This window comes from Protopterus annectens, chromosome 12.part0 (genome assembly GCF_019279795.1).
Source record: "Protopterus annectens isolate FY-2018-M chromosome 12.part0, PAN1.0, whole genome shotgun sequence".
Lineage (NCBI taxonomy): Eukaryota > Metazoa > Chordata > Ceratodontiformes > Protopteridae > Protopterus > Protopterus annectens.
Window position 1 is genome coordinate 191,418,054 of NC_056746.1, and position 11,210 is coordinate 191,429,263.

The 11,210-nt window shown below is 40.2% G+C and overlaps 1 protein-coding gene across 1 annotated transcript; it reads left to right on the top strand.

Annotated features, from left to right (window-relative positions):
• The first annotated feature begins 6,602 nt into the window (after positions 1-6,602).
• On the top strand, positions 6,603-8,269 carry LOC122816439 (ras-related protein Rap-2c-like). The gene has a single exon (XM_044089231.1). It carries the CDS (start codon positions 6,902-6,904, stop codon positions 7,526-7,528), a length of 627 nt encoding a protein of 208 aa, XP_043945166.1. The 5' UTR covers positions 6,603-6,901; the 3' UTR covers positions 7,529-8,269.
• Positions 8,270-11,210: the final 2,941 nt, after the last annotated feature.

Below are 11,210 nucleotides of genomic sequence, written 5' to 3' on the forward strand. Positions count from 1 at the left end.
CTCTGTTTCACTGGAACTTAGTATAATACGATGTACCCAAATGGAGCTTTTCTCCCTGAGCCTCCGCTGAAAATGGGTATTACCTAGTCGGATTTGGTTTACTATCGTAAGGTTGAAGTGGGTACAGTAAAACCCACTTCAGTCGAAGTCCGGAGGCCAAACGGCGACAATGTCGAACCCGACATTGTCAAAGTACAAATCTCACCCCCATCTTGACCCATGTTAAAGCCCATTCCGTGGTCGATGTCGAGTCGTATTTTGACAACATCGGAATTCGACATTGTCATTTTCACGGACGTGGGTCGATGATCCCATCATTCGATGGGGCCCCTTTCGACCTTACGAGAGTAAACCATCAGATTTTCCCAGTAAACAAAGACAAATAAAATAAATAAATAAAAGGGGTAAGCTGATCCAGGGAATCTCTAAGATTTGCCAGTCCTCCTTTTCCAAAATTTCCAAGGGTTTTTCTAATTTCTCATCCAATTTTCAAAAAAAAAAAAAACAGAAGAAACAGTCTCAACAAAATACAGATAAACAACCATTTAAGAAGAAATGACAAGGTGGTTCCAAACGGTAGTCTTGAACCTCCCAAAACCAAAGACAGTCCAACAAGTCTTAATGACTATTCAGGAGACCTTGTGACTCCTTCCCACCCTGGCCCATTTTTTTTCTTCCAAAAAGTATGAATCTCTATTTTTGTTTTTGGAAACATATGGTTTCAGACAAATGTTTTAAAGATGACAGTGGGGAAAATTCTTCCTTTCCAGAGGGTCATTCCTCATCCACTGGATCAGATTCTTTTGTTTCCACTGGTCCTTCATCACATGCTGTTCCAATAAGCGATAGAACCAGTTCCTCCTTCCCAAGTGGGGAAGAGTTTTTATTCAAGGATGTTCCTAGTGCCAAAGGAAGAAAGAAAGAAAATGCTTGGAGACAAGATCTGGATCTTTTTTTCCTAAATGTGTTTATGATAGTACTCAAATTCAAAATGATGTCACTTTACAACCTATAATCTCTTCTTTCTCTTTCAAGTTTCCTGGTAACATTAGATTTAAAACATGCTTATCATCACATCCCCATTCATCCACACTTCAGAAGTTTCTTAAGGCTTTGTGTGTCTGGATCATATTATCAGTTTTCTGCCTTATACTTTGGACTATCCACTGTACCAAGAGTGTTCACAAAGTGTCTAGTTCCAGTTATAGCACATTGCAGGTTACAGGGTATCCACATTTTTCCATATCTGGATGGCCTGCTTATCTTTGCAGAGTCTTTCCCAAAGTGTCAAGAATCTTTCTCTTGGGTGAGAGGTCTCTTACAGTTAGGATTCCAAGAGAACATTCAAAAGTCTTTCTTGACTCCTTCACACAGGATTGTGTTCCTGTGATGTCAACCAGACACCTCAGTTCAAAGAGCTTTTCTTCTATGGAAAAATGAGATCTTTAGATCTGTTTCTAAGGTTTTTCACTCAGACTTCAGTCACTAAGAGGGAATAGCTCAGGATTTTGGATATCATGGCATCTGTGATTCTCACATTACTCTTGGCAAAACTCCACATACAAAAGATACAGTGGTATCTGAAATCTGTTTGGTCCCAGCATCAATACTCTTTATCTTTTCAAATCCCAGTGCTGGGGTTTGTCTGAAGAGTAATCTTTTTGTGGAGATAACAGATATCCTTAAATCCAAGTCTCCCCTTTTCCCTCCCTGCTCCAAAGTAGTTAGCCACCACAGACACCTCAGACTTTGCTCAGGGAGCAGTTTTGGTAGGGGTACAAGTATGGGGGGTGGGACACCAAGAACAGATGCAAGTACATAAATATCAAGGAGATGCTTGCCCTGATCAAGGCACTCAACTCTTTGAACCATGTTTGGTCCCTGGGACCTCTTCAAGTGGTTACAGACAATACCACAGTCATGTGGTATATCAACAAGCAAGGGGGAACCAGGTTGTAACCCCTCTGCAGACTAGCCTTGTTAGTTTAGGATCCAGCATTACAGCACACTCTCACTCTACATGAATCCTACATTGTCAGAACAAAACTATGTGGCAGACAAGCTGAGCAGGACCACAGCAGACCCTCACAAATGGAAACTAGATCAGGGAGAGTCTTCCAAGATTTGATCTATCTGTGGGGAGTTCCTCAAGTAGACTTCTTTGCCTCTTCTCTGAACAATCAACAGGCAAGATTTTGCTCCAGGACCCCATGCAAGAAGGACATGAATGTTTCTTTATGCTTTTCCACCCTTTCTATTAATATCCAGGGTACTTATGAAGATTCAGAAGAAATCCTTCAAGATCATTGTGGTAACTCCCTTCTGGCTCAGGCAACTGTGGTTCTCCCTTCTTTTGGAAATAGCCACAGGTTTCCTCACAGAATGGATCTACTCACATAAGAACAGGGGTGTTTGATACACCCTGACATCAGTCAACTTCAGTTGACTGTCTGGATGACAGAGTCTTAATTCCTTTAAGGCACATGTTTACTGAAGACATGCAGCAGATACTAATAGAGACAAGAGAGCCTGCTACTTGAAAATCATATATTAGCAAATGGGAAAGGTTTTCTAGCTGGTCCCAATACTATAACCAGCACCCATTTAGGGCTAGTTGTTCTCTGGTTCTACAATATTTGACTACTATCCTTTTTATGTCCTTTCTTATTCCTCTGTCAAGGTTCATTTACCAGCCACTTCAGCATGTCTACCCATGGATCCTCCTCTTTCAATGCAGTCTCATGTCAAAATGCTCTTGAAAGGAATTTTTCTAAGAAAGCCTGTTGTCCCTTCTAGGGATCTTAATTTTTCTTTAGAGGAAACTAGCACTTGCTCCATATGAACCAGGTAATTTGGCTGACTTGAGGTTCTTAACTTGGAAAACAGTTTTACTGATTGCTCTGATCTCTGCAAGGATATCTGAGTTGCAATCTCTTACAGTGAATCACCCCTATCTCATTTTCTATAGAGACAAGATTTTGAGAACTAATCTTTCTTTTATGCCTAAAGTGGTATCCTTATTTACTTTAAGCCAAACTATCTCACTGTTTTCTTTCCTGAAACTAAAAATGAAGGAGAAAGGATACTCCATACCTTGGATGTTCGTGGACAACTCAAGTCTATCTTGACAGAACTAAATATTTCACTTCTTTGAATCAATTGTTCATTTTTTGTGAAGATACGAAGAAAGAGCAACCTATGTCAAAACAGACCAATGGCTGTAAAAGGCTACTATATTTTGTTATACTCACTGTATCAAAACTATCCCATGCATGGGCAAGGCCCACTCTACCAGGGCCTTGGTTTCATCTGTGGCTCTTTGGAAAGAGTTGGATTCTACAAGTATTCTAGAAGCTGCTACTTGGTCCTCTGTGCATAGTTTTACAAAACCCTGTAAGCTTGATTCCTTCTCTAGGTTCAAATCAATGTTAGGACCATTCCCTAGGGGCTCCTGGACCCTTCTCCTTCCACCTCTGAAATACAGTTAGCTAAAATGATCTACCCATATAGCTAAGGCTACTGCAGCAGTGATCAATACAATTAACATGGTACAGTTCTGTAAGTTAAACATTCAAATGATCACTACTAGTAGCCACTCTGTCCCTCCATTTCCCTTTGTTTTTGTTTTTTCGTTTGTTTGTTTTTTTTTTTTATGTGTTCTTTATGCCAGAGTGTGGACATTTTATTTTTGCTGCTCCTAGCATTGCCCTTGCAGGGTTCAGCCTCTGTCGCCCTGTTGTTAGGAAAGGTCTGAATGGCTTCACAGCCAAACTTGTCTTTCAGTCAGTTCAGTTGGAGCCTGACAGCTTGTGCATGTGGAAGATGCCCTGAAGCTTGGAAGCTGACCGGATGTTATATCCTTGGCATGATATATCCCGTATACCTGAGGCAACTGCAGCAGTGATCAATAGGTCTGGCCATTGCGCTATAGTAGCACTTAACTGATTTGTCTTTTTCTGTGTGTCGGGTTGTAATCACTGTGCCACAAAAATATGCTTAGGATGTGTCTTAGCGGCTGCATTTTCTGTGCAAAGAAAAGGTACTGGGCATACCTCTGAACCGCTTAGTGTAAGAAATCTGGGCAAAGCCAGAAATAATGTGTGGGGGGGAGCCTAAAAATAGGGACTGATTTTAAATATTTATTCTATAAACTTAGAACGTTGTTGATTTTCCATTATTATGTTTTTTTAGGAAGTCTGAAACGCAAATGTCTGTCATTATTTAGTTTTATTTAGTAAATTTAATCCTCAACGGTTTGCCAGAAAACGACATACTTTATGACGAACAAAACAAAAATATAAGGCAAAAACTGGATATTCTGCGAAAATTTGGACAATTGAGAGTTATGATTTACTCGGAGAAAACAAAAATTCAACAACTTAAAAAAATGAGCATTATAAACTTAAGGTTTTGTCGGCCCCTGCTGTGTTTTTTGTCCGGTTTACTGCCTGTCCTACTTTTTGTATGAATTATTTCCTCCGGGCAGTAATCTGCAAGCGGTCAGTTATGATCACTGTAGTACCCTTATTAACAAATGTAAAATGATATAAAAATAACATATTTATACACAATTCTATGCGGCAGGGTTAGCCACTGGCGGTGTGAACCTTGACTCTAGCTGATTGTGACTTTTCAAGTGACACCCCACCCCCCTGTGCAAAAATGGGGAAAGGGGGTTGTGGGTGACTTTATACATCAGTTTGACAAGCTTCTGTCATGCTCTTAACATTCTGTAATGTTGTTTATGAGCGCCCTCTAGCGGCAAGACAAAAATAAATGTATTGAGGCTCTCCAAGTTCTGACTACTTCGTTTACGTGTCCAGTACAGACTATGCTCTAATTCGCAGCTCTCAACCTTCCAGTAACGAAGTATGGAACACAAAAATGTTTCAATATTTTCTCTCAGCTTCAGCCAGGAAGCTCCCAGTACGGTTAAAATGCGTTACTTTCTACTTATAAAGAGTGATTTTGGTGAATTAACATGATTCAGCACTATTTGTTATGATTATCAACTGAATAATTGTTCACAATTAATGTGTGACAGACCGTTTCAGTGTGGAACACTGACTTTTTAAGCCATGTGGAACGTTCCTCGTAATGAAGTGCATTCCGGTATTACTATGATTTTAATAAATAAATTATATATACAGCATAGCTTATGTGGGACTATTTATGACCCCTCCCCCTTAACATTCGCCGCATTCGCATTCACCAGTGAAGCGTTTTCCTCTCCATAATATTTTACAATAAATTGGAAAAATGTGCATTTCCTGATTGGCAGTTGACATGCTCATCATTTAAAGAACATAAAATAGACATGATATCTGCAGGTAAGAACCGAGCGTGCCTCTCTCCCGTTGCCTGCTGTCCACTTGAGCTTGTAGATGTCCAGCGGCATCCGTGTACAAAAATGTCATTACACCTTCCACCCTGTTAGTCATTTTTTACAACTAATAAGGTGGTAATGCATGTATTGCCCTTCTCCCTGGTGCTATGTTGCCCTTACCAAAAGTGTTACGCACGTGCTCTAGAGCAACCGTGCACACTTCTCAACCTGTTAGGGCAAGCAATCTGGACAAAGACATAAATAATGGGGGGGTGGGGGGACAACGGCCCAAAAATAGGGACAACTTTTAAATATTGCTCTTACAAACTTAGAGAAAGTTGATAGACTAACAAGTCGTGCATTTACGTGAATTGTCTGCATGACATTAAGTCTGAAACTCAAATGTCGGTAATTATTTTCTGACTTCAGTCCTTAATGATGTGCTACTAATTTGTCAGAAAATCGACATTTTATAAGGAACAGATCAATATATGAGGCAAAAATCTGGACATTCTGCACAAATCTGAGCGGTATCCCGCCTGCTGTCCTTGCAGTCCCTGCATTGTGAAAGTTTGTATGCAATGTATTGTGCCCGCTTACTTCGCACTGCAGGTTTCAATTACTTAGGCATGGCGCTACGATATTTGTCATTAGATTTAGCCTGCCTTAATGTCTCACAATTCATTTATTTTTTCAGTTATAACAGTTTAACCGTACATATTTTATTCAGTAACGTAATTAGCCAATCATAAGTATGTTATTGCTAAAGCATGGCATCCGATAATCGATTCCTTTTTCTGGTCGATTGCTGTGATTATTTAAAGGATTTTAACAGTGGGATAGAAAGTGCAGAACTCAAAGTGTTGGACAAAATGTCAGCTATTAAATTACAAATGCGTTTGGTAGCTTACTTCTCGGTTTAATTTTCTACTTGAAAAAAAGGGAGAACAATAAAATATTTCTGAGAACCGGTTGTTAATATCGCAGGGCTAGCAGACCCGAAAATGTGCTGCACATTAAATTCCTGTTGTCAGCTCAGCCGCGTACATACAAGCAGGTAAACGGTTTAATCAGATGACAGTTGAGCAGCAGCATCAGTTTTAAACGTAAACGCACACTAGTCAATTACAGAATACTTAAAATACCTCGTATTTGTGAACGTGCTCCCGCGAGCTGCCCAGTAAGTAAGTGCTGATTGGCCGAAGACTAATGACGTACTACTTATCGCTTTATAAATAAGACCTTTTTCGAGCTTTTTCAGTAGCGCTTACTTGCTGTAAAGACTTGTTCTTTGGAAGTTTGTTGCATTTAATTTCATTTAAAGCAATTACGTAAAGCTTGCTATTAGATTTGCAGCACTTGGTCAGTTGAGAGAGCAAAATAAGACGTCTGCTATTTTTTTCCTTAGCAGAAGCAATACAGCAAAAGGAGCTTTGTACTTTCTTCATTGTTAAATAGCTTGAACTTTGTTGAAGGTGCAAGGAGCTTTTCCTTACTTTGTGCTCTCTGGTTGAAGAAGACTTCCCAAAGTGCACTCTATACAAGTTGCATTAGTTCCTGTGCACGGCTTGCAATATGTCCTTGACGGTGAAAGAAAAGGCTAATGTCCGTCTTGTCTTCTTCGGAGCAGCGGGAGTGGGCAAGACTGCCCTCGTCCACCGGTTCCTGCACGACCAGTTCGAGTCCAAATACAAAAGAACTGTGGAAGAACTACACATCCTTGAGTACGAAGTGGGCAGCATGAAGATCAAAATCGAGGTTATGGACACGAGTGGTAGCTACTCCTTCCCAGCAATGAGGAAGCTTTGCATTCGCAACGGTGATGCCTTCGCTCTTGTCTACTCTTTGAATGACCCGGACTCGTTTGAGGAAGTAAAGAGGCTTCGGGATGAGATTTTGGAGCTCAAAGATGGCAAGGACACCCCAATCGTGGTTGTAGGCAACAAGGCTGATGCTGCTGATGGTGCGCAAAGCATGTCCGAGGACGTGATGTCAACGGTGGAGCTGGACTGGAACAACATCTACCTAGAGACCTCGGCAAAAACCAACAAGCAGGTAGTGGCCCTCTTTAAGGAGCTGCTGCAGCAGGTCAACTTACCTAGCAGACTGAGCCCAGCTTTGCGCAGAAGAAGGGAAACCATCCCCAAGGAACAGGACTCCCGACCACCCATGAAGAAGACCAACAGCTGCACCGTTTCCTGAATGAAGCACACCTTTTGTTGTCAGAACTGCTTTGAATGCAGAAAAACTTGCTTAGGGTCCCATTAGAACAGAGCAAAATGAAAACAACCAGGACTTTACTGACAGTTTAGTTTTTCTTTCCTTTGTAATTATTATTATTATTATTACTGGTTAAGTTATTTCCTATGGAACAAAAACGTTTATGACCAGTTTGTCAGTGATAAGCTTCCTTTTAAGCAGGTATATTATCATATAAAACTAAAGATATATTGTGTATGCTGGTGCCTTATGGTGCCCCATTGGTGATGTTCATAAAGTGTAAATTTAACTGACAACTTCTTGAGATTCGAGCCTCCCCAGATGGGTCAAATTTGGAAATGAATGAATAATAGTTCAGACAAGGTGTCCTTACAGTTGTGATAAATTTTCATTTTAATAAAATGACCACCTGGGGAGTAAAACTGTTTTTGGCAGCTCATGTACTGTTATCAATGAACATTGTGTTGATAAACCGGTTCTAACTCCAAATTGGAGGAATGTGTAACTCATGTTTTTTGAGACAGCGTTCACATTATTTCTGTGCATCATTTTTTTTACCATTTTGTTTATTTTTAAGAAATCAGTTGTGCTGTATATTATTTAAATTCCTGTTTTGCATGCAAAATGTCTCTATATTGTCTGCACTGAAACATTTTCTCTGTGACTTTGGTAGATGCTGCAGACTGAAAACAAACTGCAGTGTAATAAAAGTATTTATTCATATATCTGTGTGTTTATTTTTTTAATCTTGTGTAATTATTTATCCATAGTCTTTATCTGTCAAAGCTGATAGAGATTAAAGTAGAACGTGAGTGGTGCTTTAAGTTGTACAAGTAGATGAATATTTTTTTTCTCCGTGCATGAAATAATGTCATTTCTGTGGAGCTGTGTTTTTTTTTTTCTGGGACAATCTGTACTCTACACTGAATGAATGTAATGGAAACCTTTTTTTGTGGGTGAGATTTACAATGCAAAACCGTTTTTGCCAAAAGTATTTTACATGGAAGGCAAAGCTTGCCCACCCCCATACAGGGGGCTGCCTCACCTGTATTGCCCCAATTAATGTAACTACCAGTGGGGTTAGCAAACTTCAGGATCCATTTGCACCTTGCTGATAACAACCCTCATGATACCCCCTGCTTTAAAGAGGGCAAAGCAAGTCAGTCCTGGGATGAATTTGAAAATGCACATCCAGACAGCAAGGTTTGTCTTGAAGAGTGTGTCACTATTTAACATGCGAGGACAGTTTCATGAGGTGGAGTAAACATTGGGTAATAAACCTACCTCTCCAGTATGTTTTGTTTGTATGTTAGTGGATATTCAAAGCCTTAGTGGAGCTGTTTGTTTTACGGAGCTGTAAGAGATCAAGAAGGGCATAGTCCTAGATAGAATGTGCTTGGACAGGTATCAGCAAGTGGGGCACTGTACTCTGCAACTGATCTAATTAGAGCTGAGTATTGTGAGATTCTAGCTTCTTTCAACTTGGATGAGGTACTTTTAGATATCACCTGTGCAAAATAGGATTTTCTCAATACTATGCCAACTGGTTTTCAAAAGTGAGGGAGTTGTTGACCCAGGTGCCAAGATCTCTGCTTGTTTGGAGTGAGATGCAAGCTATGGTGTAAGATGGATACTAGAGGTTTTGCCAAATACAACACTATATTTCTTTGCATTTGATTTTAACTCTTATTCAGTACATCATTGGTTAGTGAAGACTGATTCCTGTTATACTGACACCATGTCAAGGGAAGATGTAAGGCTAATGCTCAGCTGACCAGGTACATACGTACATACACACATAAAAAATGTCCTAAACAGTAAGAGATGTTTCAAAAATAAGGCATAAAATTCATCAAAGAACAGACAGACCATCAGAGCTCCTTGGATTTTGACAGGCACTTAGTTGTAGTCTCTACCATAAACCTCATTTCATCTAAAACCAGGTCTGCCCAGAGGTGTGCATAGAAAGTCACCATAGCTTTTGGGGAGCTGGGGAAGATTTGATAATTACTACTTTCATTTTTCTTACAATCAAATCTCTGATATGTGTGCATGGGGTGTTGCGTTAGCTTATGTGGGGGCTGTACATAGTGTGGTCATCATTTCTTCAATTTAACACACAAACCTCAGAGATATGCACAGAAGATGACTATAGTTTGCCTATGGGCAGTGCACTGTTTAGGAGCAATAAGTTGGAATATATTACTGTGATCATTATTTTTTTTTTAATTTTCCTCATACTCAAACATTAGGCACATATACAGGGTAGGGGTAAGGAGGCATGCTGTTATCTGACAGCAAGAATTTGAAATATGTTATTATTCTGTTTGTTCATTCAGTTTTGTCCTTGTCTGATAGAGTGTTACTAAACAAAAGTGTCTGTTTTTCAGGGAAGGAGTGAGGAGGTGTTCTGTACACATATTTGACAGCACCTACTTGAAATATGACTGTGGCCATTAAGTCTTCATCACAGTCTTACACCAGAGAAATACATATAAGGCTTAACTTATTTTTGTTTGGGCCATTATTGGATCAAAAGATAAGGAAACAACTCTAATATGCATCTCACAGCATATATAATCCCATGGCTTCTGGGTGCTCAGTGGCCCCCAGATGCTGGCTTAATTTGATTATCTGTTCCTGGGTTATTACTTACAATGTATTCTTGGCTATTTAGGGTGTGCTGGAAAAAGCAAAGTTGAAGAGTAAGACTGAATTTCTTTCCATAGTCATATTTTTTTTCAAGTCATCACTGGATCAAAGGTTTGGGGAAAAATGAACTTACAAACATTTAGAAGCCATATGGCTTCTGGGAGCCTAGTGTCACCCCAAACCCACAGCTTGATTGAATTATTTCCCCATAGTTTTTGCAGTCTGGCCCAGTTAGGGTGCATTGAAAGGATGCAGGAAAAAGCTGGTTATTAAGTCAAAATGTGAGAAAAGGACAAAAATGTGGATGATCTGGGGTATGGCATTGGGGGATTGTGTGGAGTGCAGCAGTGGGGGGGGGCACCTAGGAGCCTTCTGCTAGAGTACCATTTCACCTAAAGCCATCCCTGCTGTCTAAGAACACCAAATGCTTTGAACGACAATAGAAGAGTTGAAGACTCTGAAGAAGCCCTGGATTCACTGGGTGAAAGCGCTTAGTCTTTTATGGATTGGAATTGTTAATAAAGTGGCTGGAGTGGTGATGTTTTACCATGGTTCATTTGTTTTTGTGTTAATTGTTTGGAGTAGTTCACTTTTCATTTTACTTGGCAATAGAAGAATGTCTGTTGGACATCCATTTGAGTCTAGGTCTAGGAGAAGTGCACCAATATATGGGAAACAGAAAAGTTATGCCAGGACTGTCTCTGTGCTACTAATGGACAGATGTAGCTCCTAAATGCTTTATCCCATGCATGTGTCCCACTAAATTATCCATGGCATGATCCAAATCATTCCTATTAGGGGTCATAGCCAGCCTTAGGCATAGGCCAACTAGGTGGCCGCCTAGGATGCCGCTCTGGTAGGGGCGCTTTTCCATTATTAATTTGGTGTAGGTAGACCAGGATGGGGGTGCCGTGGAGCCCTTTTGCCTAGGGAGTCAGTTGACCTAAGACTGCTCCTGTTAGGGGTAATGTGTAACTATCAACAATGGGATGGAAAAGGCCAATCTATAACC

Coding starts and splice junctions, on each gene's coding strand:
- LOC122816439 (XM_044089231.1), top strand. CDS start 6,902: ATGTCCTTGACGGTGAAAGAAAAGGCTAATGTCCGTCTTGTCTTCTTC.